Raw genomic sequence first — 20,618 nt, forward strand, 5'->3', positions numbered from 1 at the left:
CGTCGATAAAGAAACCCCGTGCCGTGTTCACGTCTGTGTCGGACTGCCCTGTGCCGATCTAAACGCCCAGGATGACCGTGTGCATGTGTTGGACGTTTAAAATGATCGCACCATGGACATGGAGGACAAAAAAAACAAAAATGGTACCGGACCAAAATCCTGTACGGACTTGAAAAAGAGAAAAAGAAGAGTGACGTAGCGACGTGTGTAAATGTTCTGTTCCAGTTCTGTATAGTTATGCTCATGTCTACAGATTAAACGTTGTGCACAACGCCTTTGAATTTCGACTCTGTTTGAGGTTTCTTACGCTGCCCTTACAGTCAGAGCTCAACAACAACTTCATAATAAATGAGGGTCTGAGGGTTATCATAATTATAACTGCTGCAGTTACGACCTCTGCTGGCTGATCGATGGCACTGCACAGAGACGGGGGATAATAGAGATCAGTGCGTGACTCTCTGTACATGATACAGATTTCTGTATGAACCCCCTTGTGCAAATTAAAAGAAGAGGTCGGTACTGCACGTGTATAAGGGAGCGTGTGTTAGTCACGGCTCTTCTCGGTCAGGACTGGAGGTCTGCAGCAGTAGTAGAAGTGAAATTGGTTGACAAAATACATAAAAAATGTGCAAACCCAGTAGGGCAACAATCAGATGTCCACATAGTTTTGGTTATTTGGTGTATATTAGATCACATTAAGTAAACACATCATCGCAACAACGAATCAAGCTTTCTTATTTCCTGAAAAAACTGCTGAAGGTGTCCATTTACCATCACTATGGACACGTAGTGGCACAGCGGATACTGCTGGTGGATCCCTGATTGCAGTCGAGGTGGGTATATTGCTGCTCACGCCTCCTCCGACAGGCACGCACCCCTTAGCGGAACATATTTTCACCCATGCACTCTGCACAGGTGCCTCTATCCGCCAATCAGGGTCCCTACACAGCGTTTAAAGACCCCGCCCACACAGTCCGGCCATCCCTCCCTGCAGGCACTGCCAGTCATGCCCATTAGATGGCGCCCAGCCGACCGGTGGCAACGCCGAGTTTCGAACCGAGGAGTCCAGAATCTCGGAGCTGGTGTGCTAGCGGAATATCCCGCTGCGCCACCTGGGCGTTTTATTTTTGTATGGGTCTGGGTTCTTTCTGTGTGGAGTTTGCATGTTTTCCCCGTGTCTGTGTGGGTTTCCTCCCACAGTCCAAAGACGTGCAAGTGAGGTGAATTGGAGACACTAAATCATCCACGACTGTGTTTGATATTAAACTTGTGAAGTGATGAATCTTGTGTAATGAGTAACTACCGTTCCTGTCATGAATGTAACCGAAGTGTAAAACATGACGTTAAAATCCTAATAAACAAACATTGATGTAAATGTGACTGTACTACAGCTGGACCTGCTGCTGGTTTATGAAGTTAAACAAGATGTGACGTGAAAACTTTTCCTTCCTGATTTACTACCAGCTTTTACTGCCAGTCGTCTCGAATCTCTCCGTGCCATTAAGAGCTGCTCACACGCGTGTGTGATCTGTTTCGACCTGCCAGCGCTCACGCTCGCCGAACCTTATGCCCAGGAAAGGGGGCCACTTCCATGACCCCAAAAAGGGTGGCATGACAGTGAATAGTCAGGAACAACAGCATGAACAGTTATTAAAACGTACTCATTAATGTGCATTTTAGGGCCGGATGTTCCTTAATAAAGTGCTCGTGGATAGTGGCGGCTTAGAACCAATGAAAGAAATACGAGTCACTTTTTTTGACGCGTTCGTAAACCAATAGGCAAATTATGATTGTTTAACTAGCCTTAATAAAGGTTATAATTTCAACAGTAATGAGGGAACCCTGTCCCTCCAAATATGAGGGATCTTTAAAAAGTTTCCACACTGTTATATTTTGGTTATAAGCGGTGAAGGTGGGAGGAGGAGTAAACGGTCGTGTCTGAGAGACGCTTATAGTCCAGATTTAGCTCCATCTGATTTCCACCTTTTTGGACGCTCAAAGAAGCTTTAAGGGGAAGAAGATTTTCATGCGATGATGATGTGAAAGCAGCGCTGCATCAGTTGTACGACGCTGGAAAAATGCATCGGAAGGCGACTGTGTAGAAAAGTGATGGAGTTTGTTTTTGAAATTCTTAATAAATAGAGTTAAAAAAGTGCAGAAACTTTTTGAAGAACCCTCGCACAAACACAAAGTCAACCGTGTGACCGGCTGATAGCAGAGCCGGTATTCAAACTCGACAGCTGGAGCAGATCTCAGCACTGGTGGGAATGAAAAAAACCTTTTTGACTTGAAACAACTCGGATAAACACAGTTAATAAACACAGTAAGACAAAGTTTGATTACAGTTGTTTATTTATTTATTTATTTGTACTGTGTGTATTTGGTACAGAGCAGTTTACATAACAGCAGTAGTGCAGGTTCATGATACAGAGAGGGTTCAAGGCACTGCTCAGTCTTTGGCTGAAACGGAAGTGTGATTGTGATTGAGGATACTAAGTGTGATGCTAAGAAACGCAAACATCAGCTACCATAAACCATCGAAGCATGATCCATAAGCCACGTTTATTCTTATATATTATTATATATGATACATCCTCTGCTTCGTTCAGTGCATATTTAAAAAAAAAAATCTCTCAGAACCGCGGTTTAAAAAAAATCTCTCAGAACCCCCCCCCCCCCCCCCCGGAGGCCTGCAGTCTATCAGCACATAAGCCGTGAGTGTGAAGCACATAGTCAGGAGTGAACGTTCATATGGAGTTATGTTTAATACTTGGATGGGGCTACATGTAAACACCTGAGGCAGGTTCATCCAGCACGGATTAACGTCGGCATCGTCGTGAACCGGGCCGCCGCCGCCGCTCCTTATTACTTCTCAGATTTTGGGTTCTCTGCGACCTCCAGCATTTTCTGCAAGAAAGATGAGAAGTAAATCAGACCTGAAGCTCTTGAGTTCTCACTCCAGACTCCTACACTCCTGAGAAGAGGGCGTGTCTAAATACTTAGATTCCCTAAAATGCTTCTACTGAGGCGCCTTAATTCTGAGTGATGATCTGACTGAATGACGAGGGAGCGTCCGACACTTCCTCAGCGCTGAAGGCAATCCCAGCATTCAGTGCGGCACGACTTCTCACAGAAAAACTACAAACATGGCGGACGAATATAACGCGGCGCAACCAACAGAGTTCTTTTCAAATGTAAATAAATTCTCACTTATGTTTAATGTGTATAAAGGTGCACGAGTGTCGTTTATTTGTAAATTCAGGCTAATCAGGGACGGTTTAACCGTTTTTGGTACACGGAGGGAGACGTTAGCTGGCGTGCTAGCGGGTTGTGTCGCCTCAGCACGTTGGTTTGAATCTCCTGAGGCTAACTGTGTTAGCTTAGTAAGCTAAAACTGTGGTGACATGATCGCTGTAATCTCTGTATAACTAGTGCGTCTAAATAATCTGCCTTATGAGCGCCATGTCTTATTAGAATCCTCTCTACTGAGGCAGCAAGGCATTATTATTATAATTTTTTGTATTATTTATTGTTATTATTATTATTTTATTATTATTGTTGTTATTATTTTTACTATTTTATTATTATTGTTGTTATTATTACTATTTTATTATTATTATTATTATATTGTTATTATTTTTTATTAGTATTATTTTATTATTATTATTTTTAATTATTATTGTTATTATTGTTATTAATATTTTTTGTGTGTTATTATTACTATTATTATTATTATTATGGTTATTATTAGTATTATTATTGTTGTTATTTTTATTTTATTATTATTATTATTATTATTATGGTTATTATTAGTATTATTATTGTTGTTATTATTTTTATTTTATTTTATTATTATTACTATTATTATTATTATTATGGTTATTATTAGTATTATTATTGTTGTTATTATTTTTATTTTATTTTATTATTATTATTATTATTATGGTTATTATTATTATTATTATTATTATTGTTGTTGTTGTTGTTGTTGTTGTTGTTATTTTTATTTTATTTTATTATTATTATTATTACTATTATTATTATTATTATGGTTATTATTAGTATTATTATTGTTGTTGTTATTATTTTTATTTTATTTTATTATTATTATTATTACTATTATTATTATTATTATGGTTATTATTATTATTATTGTTGTTGTTGTTATTTCTTTTATTATTATTGTTATTATTATTTTGATAATGTATAATACCACCACACTACTCTGGCCTAGTTAAGGATGTGAGCTGTAATGACCTAAAGTAACTACGTTTCTAATTTACATGCAGCATCTTTACTGAGGAATCAAATAAATCAGCATCAAATGTTCCTCTGAGGTTCTTCAGTGCGGGTTTTGTGTTCACAGCACGACAATCAAGCCCCGAATCAACATCTGAAAATAAATCCAGGACTTGTAGCTATTCTTAGCGCTTTTATTTAGCCTGGAAATGACTCAGAAACGTCTAATCCTGCGTGATTCACACTGTGATGGTGGCGGCTACAAACACGGATATTAAAAGAATGAACGCCAGCCTGTTTCAGCAGCAGCTTCAAAAATCATAATAAAGTTCTTCATGAACTACAAGACACGACGGTGTATCACCCAGCTGAATGAAGGCCGGCAGGTCTGGAGACTTTTAAGAAACATCTGACAGAGGATCTGCTGTCTGCAAACCAGAGGAAGTTACAGCATCAGAGGAGAAGTGTTGAAGTCACGAGTGAGATCCATGCACACGTTACTGTGTTTTTATGCATTTTCCCCTCAATTTTCCTCCCAATCTAGTCGTATCCAGTCACCCGATCACATTTTGCTGGGCAGAAGCCGACTGCATCTTTTTACCTGGGCCATTCCTCCAAATCGGTGCCAATTCCGTCCCCAGGACATTATACACTGATCAGCCATAACATTAAAACCACCTCCTGGTTTCTACACTCACTGTCCATTTTATCAGCTCCACTTACCATATAGAAGCACTTTGTAGTTCTACAATTACTGACTGTAGCCCATCTGTTTCTCTACACACTTTGTTACCCCCTTTCATGCTGTTCTTCAATGGTCAGGACCCCCACAGGACCCCCACAGAGCAGGTATTATTTAGGTGGTGGATCATTCTCAGCACTGCAGTGACACTGACATGGTGGTGGTGTGTTAGTGTGTGTTGTGCTGGTATGAGTGGACACCTCACTGTCACTGCTGGACTGAGAATAGTCCACCAACCAAAAATATCCAGCCAACAGCGCCCCGTGGGCAGCGTCCTGTGACCACTGATGAAGGTCTAGAAGATGAGCGACTCAAACAGCAGCAATAGATGAGCGATCGTCTCTGACTTTACATCTACAAGGTGGACCGACTAGGTAGGAGTGTCTAATAGAGTGGACAGTGAGTGGACACGGTGTTTAAAAACCATGTCAGTGTCACTGCAGTGCTGAGAATGATCCACCACCTAAATAATACCTGCTCTGTGGTGGTCCTGACCATTGAAGAACAGCATGAAAGGGGGCTAACAAAGCATGCAGATAAACAGATGGACTACAGTCAGTAATTGTAGAACTACAAAGTGCTTCTATATGGTAAGTGGAGCTGATAAAATGGACAGTGAGTGTAGAAACAGGGAGGTGGTTTTAATGTTATGGCTGATCGGTGTAGTTTATATATTTATGCACAAATAGTGACTAGTATCAGTCTACAGTAGTGGACCACCATGGCTCAATTTTTCCTGCTGTAAAGCTCTCTGCTGATCCTCGGTACTGTATTAATATAATGAAACAGGATTGATGCGCCTCCTCACAGGCGTGTGTTAAAACATCACCCCGAGACGGAGGTAAACATAAATCGTTTGACAGATCACCCACCCGGAGAAGCAGATGTTATTAAAGCCGATCGGCCGTCGGCGACGGTGCGTGATTAATGTTTCACGGCGGCTTCGGGGTGAAGGACGCTGTTCACACACGGTTCCTCAGTGATGGAGGAGTGCTGTAGACATCATCAGCTTTTATTTAGCACACGCTGCACCGACATCCTGTCTGCGTGTGGAGCGCTGGTGTTAAGTGAGGCGAGCGCTAGAGCTTCAATCATGAGGCTAAATTCATCCGCTGCTTTAGGCTAAAACTCGGAATGTATTGTTTATAGGTGTGATTGATTAAAAAATGCTAAACGTCTAATGGAGTGGTTTAAATCACTGTCACTGGACTCTGGAGCAGTGGAAACATGTTCTGTGAAGGGAATCATGTTTCTCCATCTTCAACTTATTTCCACTGCTCCATAGTCCAGTGATGGTGATTTACACCACACCATCAGACTGCCAGACAGAGAAACATGATTCGTCCCTCCACAGAACACATTACCTTTGCTCCAGAGTCCAGTGACAGTGATTTACACCACTCCATCAGACTCAATCATGTTGAGTCTCAATCACGTTTCTCTATCTGGCAGTCTGATGGGAGTGGTGTAAATCACAGCCACTGGACTCTGGAGCAGTAGAAACATGTTCTGTGGAGGGACGAATCATGTTTCTCTATCTGGCAGTCTGATGGGAGTGGTGTAAATCACAGCCACTGGACTCTGGAGCAGTAGAAACATGTTCTGTGGAGGGACGAATCATGTTTCTCTATCTGGCAGTCTGATGGAGTGGTGTAAATCACAGCCACTGGACTCTGGAGCAGTAGAAACATGTTCTGTGGAGGGACGAATCATGTTTCTCTATCTAACAATGAGATGGAGTGGTGTAAATCACAGCCACTGGACTCTGGAGCAGTAGAAACATGTTCTGTGGAGGGACGAATCATGTTTCTCTATCTAACAATGAGATGGAGTGGTGTAAATCACTGTCACTGGACTCTGGAGGGATAATGCTCTGGGGTTGGCCTAGACCCCTTGGTTCCAGAGAAGGCCCTTTTCAGACTCTGCATGACAAAGTAAGGTCCATAAAGGCGTGGCTGGGTGAGTTTGGTGTGGAAGAACTTGACCGGCCTACACAGAGCCTTGACCTGAATCCCATCGAACACCTTTGGGATGAATTAGAACCGAGACTGCGAGCCAATGGGCCCAAATTCCCACAGACCCTCCGAAATCTTGTGTGAAGTCTTTCTAGAGAAGTGGAAGCTGTATGTCTGTATTAATAGCTGTAGGTGTGACGTGTTGGGACGTGTAGGTGTCACATACAGGAGCATCGGGAGGATCAGGAAGCTCTCTAGCCTGAGCAGCAGCGAGTATCTAAGCCTTCTCCTGGCTGTTAGCGGGGGATTTCCGCGGCTCCGGTGAGGGTTTGCTATTTTCAGCCTTTCCTTTTCCACTACAGTATAAAGAGACCTGCCACCCCCCCTCCTCCCCCCGCGGGCGACTGTCTTCACCCTCACGAGCTGCTGAAGGCATGGAAAAACAGCTGGACTTCAAAGCCACGTGCTGCTACTCGATGGCTGAACGCTTAAAAAAAATGAGCACATGATCCGAGCGCCGGCTTTTTAGGGCCTACAGAATTTTTCCTCCACTGCTGCAGACCCCCGACCCTGACCAACGAGGGCCGCACCTAACACACACCCTCCAAGACTCGTGTGCAGTCACCAACCGCTTATTTTCCCCGTCAATCCGCAGTGCAATCGACCTGCCAGCAGAGGGCATAACTGCAGCAGCAATGAGGAATCCCTTCGGCCCGCCCCACTCTGCAAATGTTAGCCAATCACGTCTGCGTGTAGGCGCCCGGCGGGCCGATAGCAGAGCTGAGATTTGAACTCTAAGGGATGGTAGTTTTAGTGTACAACAGAATGTTCAACAACTATTCGACCTCATGACGACCACAACTGCTAAAGAAAAGCCAGACTAAAAGGACAGTGCAAAAAGGACAGTGGCAGCTCGAGTTAGTAATAAAGAAATAAAGAAATAAATAAAGTAGAGAGAGGGGAAATGTAAGAAATATCACAGGCAGACATCTTGAAACATCGTCGATATATTTAATACACATTTTACAACCTTCTACTCTTTACTACATTAAAAGAAACGCAGCCAGATTAAGATCACACACACACACACAGTGAATAAAAGTGCTATATTAGCACTTGAAGGGCTGGTAATTAGAAGGTTGTTGGTTCAAGCCCCACTGTTGGGCCCTTGAGCAAGAGCTCTAACCCTCAGTTGCTTAAACTGTATCCAGTCACAACTGTAAGTCACGGGAAAATTTTACTAGATTTAAGCTTATGAGATGTTTCTGACCCAATCAAATCAAAAAAACTATCAATTATTAACCCTTTGATGCACAACCTGGGTCAAAAGTGACCCGACTGAGTTTTTATTTTCTATATCTTTGCAATGAATTAATTTCGTCATTCAAGCTTCCATGAATTTTTCAATTAACTTGTTTTTGATCATCACAAATCCTTATTTCAGTTTGATATTTTTTGCTTTTTTAATAAAAATCATTTTTGTATCACTACCCTTCTAATGCACAACATGGGTCAAAAATTACGCTTATGTATTTACTATGGAATTTGACAGGAACTACTGACATTTGTAAGTGTTTGTAGTAGGGCTGTCGAAGTTAACGCGATAATAACGCATTAACGCAATCTCAATTTAACGCGATTATAAAAATTAGTGCCGTTAACGCAAATTCTAGTTCATGTTGAGACTTGACTGGTAGAACAAACGTTTTAATGTCGGACTTGCCACCGTTTTTTATTTGCGGTTTGTTAACATAATGTTACCGAGCGTGGTAGTGTCGTAGTAATGCACTTGCATAATAAAGAAGCTGCCAGTCCTCCATTCACGTAACGCTAGGACGGACACTTAAAAATCCTCCTTTTGGAGTGAACTGGTTTCATTTTTGATCAATATTATTTACCATTGGCTCAGGTACATGTCGAAACAAATGCTTTGTATTTCATTGGTTTAACAGCCTCATTTGACTCCTTATAGAGCTACCACTGGCCAATCGGAGAAGGTCCGCCCTCTAAATGCTAGTCTGTGATTGGGTGGTTGAATTTCGCCCGCCCTCTCTGTTTTGTAAACACCGCTACCTGAGTCAATCACTCAGCTCTCATGATCAGGAACGCGGTGAAAATGCCAAAAAGTAAACTTTTGAGGCAGCGATGAACGGACCTAAATATGAAAAGACACAACATTTAGTGAGTAAAACAGTCATTTGTTATATAATTCTTGCTTAAATTGGTCAAAAACTCTGTTATATGGGTTCTGGATTCATTCTGTGTGTTGCAGTATCATGTCCCCCTGTTCCTAATAAGATGTCCGGCTTTTTGGGGTGTAATGTCCTCCTTTTTGTTACTATGAATCTGGCCACCCTAGTCTAAACACACTCAGTTCGTGAAACGTCCATTAAACCACTGGATAGTATTACTGCCTAGTATGTGAGTGAATAAAACAGTTTTCTCTTGTCCCAGCAGTTTTTAACATCAGTACATTTAGCATAAAATGTGTTCACCATTTTAACTGTAACATTTCACTTAAAAATCCTTGTTTTCTATAACATTTACACAGATTTTTTTTAATGCGATTAATCGCGATTAACTATATGAAATTCTGAGATTAATCGCGATTAAAATTTTTAATCGTTTGACAGCCCTAGTTTGTAGTCAAAAACATATTTACTGATCTTTTGAAAGACAACCAAAGATTAGGCTCTTGAATCTTGAATATGTCCAATACTATTAGCTTGCTAGCTGTTTACATATTCTAGTATAGATAGCTTTTATTAGCTAAGAAAGCAAATACATGAATAACTGACAAATGTGCATATGAAAATATTCTTGAATGGATGAATATGGGTCATTTTTGACCCATGTTGTGCATTAGAAGGGGTTTGCTTAGCTTGTGCATCAAAGGGTTAAAAGTGTAAAATCAGCCACCTTAAACACTTAAAAACCGTGCTAATCAAAATTTCTGTCTGGATCTTTTCAATCTACTTCACTGGAATTCCGACAAGCATGAACACGAACCAGCACATTTCTTATTTACACTTTTTAATAAGAACTGATGCAGTGCAGAGACTAATTAGCTTCTGCACAATCACCCTGATTAAGCAGCACAAAAATAATTACTAGCAAAAAAGAACAGCGGCAGCTTGAGTTAGTAATAAATAAATAAATAAATAAATAAATAAATAAAGTAGAGCAAAAAGAAACGACATCTTGACACATCGTCGATATATTCAATACGAATTTTACAACCTGCTACTCTTTACTAAATTAAAAGAAATGCACACACACACACACACACACACACACACACACACACACACACACACACACTTAATCAGCACTGAGCAGCACACATCCTGCACCAGGTCCTCGTGCTGTTTATATTCCACGTTCCTGTAACGGTTCTGTTGGCGAACACGGCGGCTGCTGGGTGGTTTGAGCGTGATTCATTAATCCAGACGTGTTTTTCACTGGACCAGAGATCAAACTTCTGCTAATTTGAAACTTAAGACACTTGATAGAGTCACACTGAGAGTCACGTAGGTCGTTTATATGATCCGTTTTATCACCAGTGTTTCGTTAGAGACGGTTATTGCGCAATACCTGATTAGTAACCTCTCTCAGTTTATTATTATTATTATTTTATTATTATTATTTTATTGTTGAAGCCATATTGGAGGGTTAATTTAATTTATCTTACCACCTTTTTAATTTTTTATTCTATTTATGCATTTTTTTCCTTTTCCTCCTACTATATCTCTTCCCCCAGAAAGACTGCTGCAGACCCCCGACCCTGACCAAGAAGGGCCGCACATAACACACGGCCCCTCCGACACTTTATTTCACTTTTTAGCATTAAGCACTGATCTCCATTATCCCCCGTCTCTGTGCAGTGCCATCAATCAGCCAGCAGAGGTCGTAACTGCAGCAGTTATCAGGAATACCTTAGGCCCTCCCACTTGGCAGATGTTAGCCAATCACGTCTGTGTGTAGGCGCCTGGCTGGCCAATAGCAACGCTGAGATTTAATGATTAATACTAGATACAGTTACTCAGCGCATCAATCAAGGCGGCATTATTAAGGGAGTGAAAATATGGACACATACATTCACAAACATTTATTAACTAAACTCGTTCTGCACAAAACCGGAGAAATCAAATCTAGTTAAAGTGTTTCATGAGCGGTACACGGCCATTTTCTACATTCTCACTGTATTCAGCTTTGTTTTGGATGTATGGAACACATGTTCTAGAGCAGGGTTTTTCAAAACCCAAGGGTCACGAGTCAAAAAATGGGTTGCAGAGAAAAACAATAATTATTAAATAAATGTGAAAGTCTGGAACACTTCACATGTTCTAGATTCCTGTATTCAGCTATGTTTTGGAAGTCTGGAACACTACATATGTTCTAGATCCTTGATTTTAACTTGTTTTTGGAACAATACACATGTTCTAGATCACTGTATTCAGCTTTGCTTTGGAAATATGGAACACTTCACATGTTCTAGGTCCCTGTATTTATCTTTTTTGGAAGTCTGGAACACTTCACATGTTCTAGATCCCTGTATTGAGTGTTCTATGGAAGTCTGGAACACTTGACATGCTCTAGATCCCTCTAATCAGCTTTGTTTTGGAAGTATAGAACACTACACATGTTCTAGATCCCTGTATTGAGTGTTTTATTGAAGTCTGGAACACTTGACATGTTCAAGATTCCTGTATTGAGTGTTTTTAGAAGTATGTAACACTTGACATGTTCTAGATCCTTGATTTTAATGTATTTTTGGAACACTACACATGTTCTAGATCCAAGTATTAAGTGCTTTTGAAAGTATGGAACACTACTCATGTTCTAGATTTCTATATTCAGCTTGTTTTTGAAAGTATGGAACACTACTCATGTTCTACAGTAGATCCTTGTATTGAGTGTTTTATGGAAGTCTGGAACACTTGACATGCTCTAGATCCCTCTAATCAGCTTTGTTTTGGAAGTATAAAACACTACACATGTTCTAGATCCCTGTATTGAGCTTGTTTTGGAAGTATAGAACACTACACATGTTCTAGATCCCTGTATTGAGCGTGTTTTGGAAGTATAGAACACTACACATGTTCTAGATCCCTGTATTAAGTGTTTTATGGAAGTCTGGAACACTTGACATGTTCTAGATCCCTGTATTTATCTGTTTTAGAAGTCTGGAACACTCTAGACTAGATCTCACAGCCGTTTCTGTTCAGTTTAACGCCGTATTGATTCATGCTGACGTGCTGTGCATCATGTTTCTCATGGAGACTCTCCACCTTTATTAAACACCACATGCACCAGAACTCCTAAAATAAATCCACTCCTTTGATGTTTTTGGATTCTTTTTTCTCTGCGTGAGGAAATTCTCCCAGGAAGGATTCGGGTTTACGCAAGAACGCTAGTGAACGCGCACACGTGGCCGCCTGCGAGTTAGCTTGACCTACTTCTGCTGCATGCAGGGTGATAAACATCTGCGGGAACAGCTTAGCTTCATTAACCCACACACACACACACACACACACACACACACACACACACACACACACACACACACACACACACACACACACATTTCTGCTAAAATACACCGGGTCTGTCTGAAAACCTGGTGAGCTGCCTGTTACCTGCTACCTACCTGATCAGCTGCCTCAGTAGAGAGGATTCTAATACGACATCAAACTCATAAGGCAGATTATTTAAATGCTCTACTAAGCTAACACAGTTAGCCTCAGGACATTCAAACCGACAGGCTAAGGCGGCACAACCCGCTAGCACGCCAGCTAACGTCTCCCTCCGTGTACCGAAAACGGTTAAACCGTCCCTGACGAGCCCGAATTTACAAATAAACGACACTCGTGCACCTTCATACAAATTAAACATCAATGAGGATTTATTTACATCTGAAAAGAACTCCGTTGGTTGCTTCGCAGTTGGTGCCGCAATGAATGCTGGGATTGCCTTCAGCGCTGAGGAAGCGTCGGACGCTCCCTCGTTATTCGGTCAGATCATCACTCAGAATTAAGGCGCCTCAGTAGGAGCATTTTAAGGGATCTGAGAATTTAGACACGCCCTCTTCTCAGGAGATTTCTGAGTTAAACACACACACACACACACACACACACACACACACACACACACACACACACACTTACCTTCTTCTTCAGAGCTTCCAGAGACTCGAACTCCAGCTTGGCGAGCTTAGTCTGAATGTCCTTGGGCACGTCTGGAATAATGAAGGCCAGGATGAACTTGACGGCCAGGAGAACATGCTGAAGTGAGGAACCAGACAGAAAACAGTGACTTTTAGAGCTATAGCATTTTAGAAGTTATAAAACAAGGTCAAAACGAGAGAAGAAAATGTGGCACCAGCTTTATTTTAAATAACACTTCATACAGGGCTGGACCGTGTGATTACTGACACCGTCTGAGTTACAGTTACTCTGGAGTTTGCTCATTACATTTACATTTACATTTTTGGCATTTAGCATCATGGCATTTAGCAGACACCTTTATCCAAAGCGACTTACAGTGACAGTATCCAGTCTGAGCAATTGAGGGTTAAGGGCCTTGCTCAAGGGCCCAACAGCAGTAGCCTGGCAGTGGTGGGGCGTGAACCAGCGACCATTTGATTACTAGTCCAGTACCCTAACCACTAGGCTACAACTGCCCTGCTCATATATGAGCAAAATCTCGGATACACTACATGGCCAAAAGTATTTGGACGCCTGACCGTGAGCGCGTTTGACGTCCCATTTTATAAATAAATGGGAGGCAAAGGTAGCTCAGTGGTTAAGGTACTGGACTAGTAATCTAGAAGGTAGCTGGTTCAAGCCCCGCCACCACCAAGTTGCCACTGTTAGGCCCCGGAGCAAGGCCCTTAACCCTCAATTGCTTTGGATAAAAGCTGCAAATGTATATAAATGCTATTAAAACAGAGCGACCTCTGTGTGGTGATCTCAGTTAGAACAACAGCGGCTCATCTGACAGGACTTCTCACAAGACTTTAAAGTAGGTCTGTGGGAATTTGTGCCCATTCAGTCAAAAGACGGGCCCAGATGTTGGTGATCCAGTTCATCCCAGAGCTGATGATTGGGGCTGAGGTCAGGGCTCTGTGCAGGACAGTCAGGAGTGTCTTTAAACCGAGATTTTCTTCACGTCTTTATAGAGCTACACAGTCATGCTGGAACAGGAAAGGCCCTTGCCTAAACTGTTACTGAAATACTGGAAGCATTTCATTTATTTTATATAATTACTTTATTACATCGGTATGGAGTGTCCCAATACTTGTGTCCATTTTCAGCATTTAGCGAACGCTTTTATCCAAAGTGACCTACAGTACTGTGACAGTATAGTGTCTAAGCAGTTGAGGGTTAAGGGCCTCGCTCAAGGGCCCAACAGTGGCAACCTGGCAGTGATGGGGCTTGAACCAGAGACTTTTTTTTATATATATTTTCTTTTATGCTTTTTCTCCCTTTTTAGCGCGTCCAATTGCCTGATTGCATCATGCTTCCTCTCCACCAATGCCGATCCCCGCTCTGATCGAGGAGAACGAAGCTGACCCACGCCCCCTCCGACACGTGGGCAGCAGCCATATGCATCTCATCACCTACACTTTGACGAGTGCAGTGCAGCTCAGCGTTGTGTAGGCGCCATTAATCAGCCAGCAGAGGCCGTAAATGCACCAGTCATGGGAGAGAGACCCTATCCGGCTTAATCCCGCCCATATCTGAACAACAGGCCGATCGTTGTTCATGTGGCCGCTCAGCCTCAGCCGGCAAGGCAGAGCTGAGCTACGATACGATGTATTCCAGATCCCAGCTCTGGTGTTCTAGCGTGTGTTTTTACCGCTGCGCCACCTGAGCGACCGAACCAGCGACTTTTTAATTGCGACAACTGCCCTGTCACGGGACAGCGGTTCTTCTTTTAGACAGCACGGCAGCGGTCAGAAAAAGTGATAAATTGCCAGGTTAAACATTCAGATCTATAACATTACAGTGGTAAAAGACATGTACAGTAATACAGATTATTTTGGCTTCACCGCCCACTAGTACCAAGTTCTTAGCTGTTAAATCTCTCACTCTTCCATCTCAATGTTTGTATTTTTCAGAGAGAAATGAACTGGAATCTCTAGGAATGGTGAGTATGTATTTTGTGGGTCGAGCCATTAGTTCTGAGTGTTTCTAATGAACCATTAAAAACCATCATGAAAATAAACACAAAGTGTGGTTTCTCAAGCTTGTTCGATGTTGATGGACTAGTTTTACTCGGTTTGTTTAAGAACTACTGTCAGAAAGTCGGAATGGGCGTAAAATCCTTTATTTATAATTTATACGCTTCTTAGAACATACCTGTTTAAAGCAGTTCATATTAGTGTGTGTAGGTGTGGTTTTATTAGGGTACAAATAGTGAAAACAGTAGTATTCTTATGCATTTTCTCCCCTTTTCTCCAGATTCTATCGTAGCCAATTAGTCTTCCACTGCTGGGGGTCCCAATTGCGTCCAAAAAGGGTATAGTTTCCTTCCTCTGGAGGCATGCTAATAATTTTAGTGCATTGATCACATCACTCTCTATTTCCTCGGATCCGCATTATTGATTTGGCACAGTTTTTACGCCGGATGCCCTTCCTGACACGACCCTCCCTATTTATCCGGGCTTGGGACCGGCACTACAGTGCACTGGTTTATGCATCCTAGCAGCTCGGTACCTATAGGACAAATCAGTGTCTCCAATTAACCTGGCTGCATGTTTTTGGACTGTGGGAGGAAACCGGAGCACCCGGAGGAAACCCACGCAGACACGGGGAGAACATGCAAACTCTGCACAGAAAGGACCCGGACCGCCCCGCCTGAGGATCGAACCCAGGACCTTCTTGCTGTGAGGCGACAGTGCTACCCACTTAGCCACAATCGCAAGTTACAAACAATGTTTGTGTGATCTAATTTTTACAATTCATTAACATGGATGTTATGGCAGAGATCGGGCAGCGGTTAAGGTACTGTTGGGCCCCTGAGCAAGGCCCTCAACCCTTAATTGCTTAAACTGTATCAATCACAGTTGTAAGTCGCTTTGGATAAAAGCGTCCACTAAATTCTGCTAATTTAAATGTAAAAAGGCACAGACGTCCTTTTTTTTTTCATATACACCGACTAGGTATAACATTCTGAGCACTGACAGGTGAAGTGAATAACACTGATTATCTCTTCATCACGGCACCTGTTAGTGGGGGGGATATATTAGGCAGCAAGTGACATTTTATCCTCAAAGTTGATGTTAGAAGCAGAAAAATGATCAAGCGTGAGGATCTGAGTGAGTTTGACGAGGGCCAGATTGTGATGGCTAGACGACTGGGTCAGAGCATCTCCAAAACTGCAGCTCTTGTGGGGTGTGTCCCGGTCTGCAGTGGTCAGTATCTATTAAAAGTGGTCCAAGGAGGCGACAGGGTCATGGGCGGCCAAGGCTCATTGATGCACGTGTGGTCCGATCCAACAGACGAGCTCCTGTAGCTCAAACTGCTGAAGAAGTTCATGCTGGTTCTGATAGAAAGGTGTCAGAATACACAGTTTGTTGTGTATGGGGCAGCAAAAGGGGAACCAACACAATATTAGGAAGGTGGTCATAATGTTATGCCTAATCGGTGTATTTTATCCCACAGAATATTCAGTGATTTCTTAAGGTTTTCCAAACATCATTAATGCATTCCTGCACCCGAGACATGTCACAGTGAGTCATGTTTGTGTTAAATCCACGTCTGTGCTTTGATTGACCTCTTTTCTACTTGTTTTACACTGGAAAGCATTAAAACTGCTGCTCGAATTTCCTGTTCAAACAGAATTTCTCACCCTAAACCTGAACAGACACAAAAACAAGCAAAAAAAAAAGAACAAATCATGAAGCCACATCATTCATAATAATCCTGTTTACGCAACGGTGGACGTGTCTGGGCTGAAAGTCAGCGAGTGTGTGTGAGTGTGTGTGTGTGTGTGTGTGTCAAAGGCCCTGTTGGCATCGAGCCTTTCAATTACTCCGCTTCTTCAGCCCTTCCCTGTCACCGTGGCTACACTGTTGCCTGGTTACGGCGCTGTGATGCATGCCATGGTGCAATTACCTGGGTATCGAATGGCCCAAAAATAGGCAACCGTTTCAGCTTCGACAAATCAAGGCCGACACACACACACACCAAAACATTTCACTGTGAGTCTATGACAGTGCAGAATGAGCAAAGCGAACTGCAGCGTCTCTATTTAATAACACTGTCGTTTCGTTTGCCTCCGGATTTGGCACAAGAAAAATCAGTCTAGATTTTATGTAAATATTGCAAACTCGCTGCTAACGGCCAGTCGGGCACCTACACAGACAACGACTGGCTCGTCCGAGGGAGGGAGGGAGGCAGAAAATAGTGATCGGTGCTTGACTCTCCCAACACAACTAGTGCAGGTGAAAAGAAGTGGTCGGCGGCTGCTCAGGAGGTGCTACCGGGAGGTCAGGCGTCTATACAGACAATGATTGGCCGATCTGGTGCTACACAGTGAGATGGGGGATAACGGAGATCGGTGCGTGACTCTCTGTGCGCGATACGGATCTCCATGTGAACCCGCCTCGTGCAGGTGAAAAGAAGCGGTCGGCTACTGCACACGTGTCAGAGGGGGCGTGTGTCAGTCACAGCCCTCCTCGGTCAGGAGTGAGGGTAATCGGATACGACTAAATTGGGATTAAATCCTGGCCTGTCACCAGACTTACATTTAAATTTTAAGCGTTTAGCAGACGCTTTTATCCAAAGTGACTTCTCTAAGCAATTGAAGGTTAAGGGCCTTGCTCAAGGGCCCAACAGTGACAACCTGGCAGTGGTGGGACTTGAACCAATGACCTAGTCCAGTACTTTAACCATTAGACTACAATTACCCAGATCCATGGCATTTGTGATTATTTAAGTATCTTTTTTATCCACTTCAAATGCAATGTATAATTTTCCCCTCAATTTAGTTTTTTTTTAAATTACCCGATCGTAATTCGCTTCCTCTACTGCTGCAGACCTCCACTCCTAACCGAGGAGAGCCGTGACTAACACACACCCCCCTCCACTGACAAATTTTTACTCATGTTAATTACTGACGCCACATCTGGCCTAGAGGCCAGAACCACCTCCTTGTTTCTACACTCACTGTCCATGTTATCAGCTCCACTTACCATATAGAAGCACTTTGTAGTTCTACAATTACTGACTGTAGTCCATCTCTTTCTCTGCATGCTTTCTGTGCCTGCTTTCACCCTGTTCTTCAATGGTCAGGACCCCCACAGGACCCCCACAGAGCAGGTATTATTTAGGTGGTGGATGATTCTCAGCACTGCAGTGACACTGACATGGTGGTGGTGTGTTAGTGTGTGTTGTGCTGGTATGAGTGGATCAGACACAGCAGCGCTGCTGGAGTTTTTAAACACCTCACTGTCACTGCTGGACTGAGAATAGTCCACCAATCAAAAATATCCGGCCAACAGTGCCCCGTGGGCAGCGTCCTGTGACCACTGATGAAGGTCTAGAAGATGACCGACTCAAACAGCAGCAATAGATGAGCGATCGTCTCTGACTTTACATCTACAAGGTGGACCGACTAGGTAGGAGTGTCTAATAGAGTGGATAGTGAGTGGACACGGTATTTAAAAACTACAGCAGCGCTGCTGTGTCTGATCCACTCATACCAGCACAACACACACTAACACACCACCACCATGTCAGTGTCACTGCAGTGCTGAGAATCATCCACCACCCAAATAATACCTGCTCTGTGGTGGTCCCTAATAAGTCATCAACTTATAAGTCAGGTTATTCGAACGCGTTACACAGCGATTCCATCAGGTTTAGGATTTAGCATCTTGCCATTAAAACCAATGAACTGAGGTAGCACAGCGCTAACGCTAACGTCAATATAACATTTCCCTTCATGTACCGATAACGGTTACATTTCCTGACAAGCTCGAACTTGCAAATAAAAACACTCGGTATAAGTTTATACAAGTTAAAAATCAGTAATATTTTATTTACGTTTGATAATAACTCCCCTTTCAGCTGTGTTTATTTTTCTGTAAGAAAAGCGCACCCGACCCGCAATGAATGCTGGGATTGCTTTGGTCACCAAGGCAGCGTCGGATTCTTACTCGTTGAGTGAAAATAACACTGAAATATTAAGATGCCTGTTTATTATTTTATTGACAAATAAATAGCAGTTCAGTACATTTTTATCTGTGTTAATTATATTTTGTTTTGCAAACTTAGTAATGTTTAAGTCGATCCTGATGCCTTAAGTCTTTCCCACATGATAAAGTATACGGTTTATTAATTCTACAATGGTATCGGATCGGTATCGGGTATCGGCCGATATGCAAAGTATATGTATCGGATCGGTATCGGAACTGAAAAAGTTGGATCGGTGCATCCCTAGACAGGAGCACTAAACTTCTCTTCATTATTACTGCTCATAAGTTCCTCCACTAATGAAATTCCTCACTCGCTGTTTTAATATAATAAGTCACGTTAAGCTTTGTTCGCATAGCCTGAGTGGCTTTTACAGCGTCATATCAAACAGTTCGTCTCATTGGAGGAGCTTTGAAAAGGTCTTTACTCTTTTGGATACAGACTGCGCTGCCTGTAGTGGGTGATTTCATCCAACAACCTGCTTTATTATCAAAAACAAAACTCTGCTTCGAACATGTGGCTCGATGGCCTGTACTTGAGTGGTATAATATGATAGAAAACAGTGGTCTGCTACACCCCTGGTAAATACGTTGGGATAATATTTGAGAGCCCTCCATCTCATAAGTGCTCTATTTATCATACTGAGAATACGCCTAAAACTGAAGCGCATCCGCGGGCCGTGAGTGCCGATCGTCTGCTGCTTTTATTCCCCCTCAGCTCTCATAATGGACTGGGAGAGACAACAGAGACAGACGGAGCCAGGGAGAGTGGCGGATGAGCGAGAAAACGTGCCCCTGCTGCTCAATAAGTGTGTGAATCATTAGACACACACAAAGCGGGCGCACACTGAAGATAATGGCCTTTTTTTTGCGTCATACCGACTCTGATACCAGCGCTGTTAAGTGCCGTCTTGGCAGGCAGCGTGATTTAATGATCTGAGAGTCTACACTGATTGTCAGACACGGACCATTTCACAGATCGGTCAAACTGTGACACTGGATTATTAGAGGACGGATACTGAGACAGCGATACTGTAAATATGTCATGGAAAGCTGGCGCGACTTCAGGCAGCGACTCTAAGCTTTCGTTTCAGCAGCTGGAGGTGAGCAGCGTGACCCATGGAGGTTAAAAGTCAAGCGCAAAAGAACTTTGGTTCTTGAACTGGTTCTGTTTGAACCTTGGTGTTTTTTAGAGAACCGACCCGCGTTTCCACCAGTTATTGGGAGCCAAGTCTGCGTCATCAGCGGTGAGCGTTACATAAAGAAAGTAAAGAGCAGTAAAATGATGGTGGAGCGTGTAGATTATCTGTGGGGATTTGTGCTGTTGTTACAGATGTTCGTTTTTATGCAATAAGCATCGATCAACTATTGGTGACGGCGACTCCGTTTCTCGTGTTTGTTGCCGTCGTTGCTTTCTTTTTTTTTTCTTTATGCATTTTCTCCTTTTTTAGCACGTCCAATTGCCCGATTGCGTCATGCT

General features: G+C 42.7%; 1 protein-coding gene across 4 annotated transcripts in view; it reads right to left on the reverse strand.

Moving 5' to 3' along the window:
* Positions 1–2,740: 2,740 nt before the first annotated feature.
* The window catches only part of ano10a (anoctamin 10a), a 39,548-nt gene continuing 21,670 nt past the window's right edge, over positions 2,741–20,618 (reverse strand). For all 4 annotated transcript variants that reach the window (XM_062992227.1, XM_062992229.1, XM_062992225.1 and 1 more), the window contains 2 exons: positions 13,104–13,220; positions 2,741–2,907 (listed from right to left, as the gene is read on the reverse strand). In XM_062992227.1, the coding sequence (XP_062848297.1) occupies positions 2,866–2,907; positions 13,104–13,220 (159 nt within the window). In that variant the 3' untranslated portion in view covers positions 2,741–2,865. The remainder of the gene's footprint in view (positions 2,908–13,103; positions 13,221–20,618) is intronic.

The sequence above is a fragment of the Trichomycterus rosablanca genome, chromosome 3 (assembly GCF_030014385.1).
Source record: "Trichomycterus rosablanca isolate fTriRos1 chromosome 3, fTriRos1.hap1, whole genome shotgun sequence".
Taxonomy (NCBI): domain Eukaryota; kingdom Metazoa; phylum Chordata; class Actinopteri; order Siluriformes; family Trichomycteridae; genus Trichomycterus; species Trichomycterus rosablanca.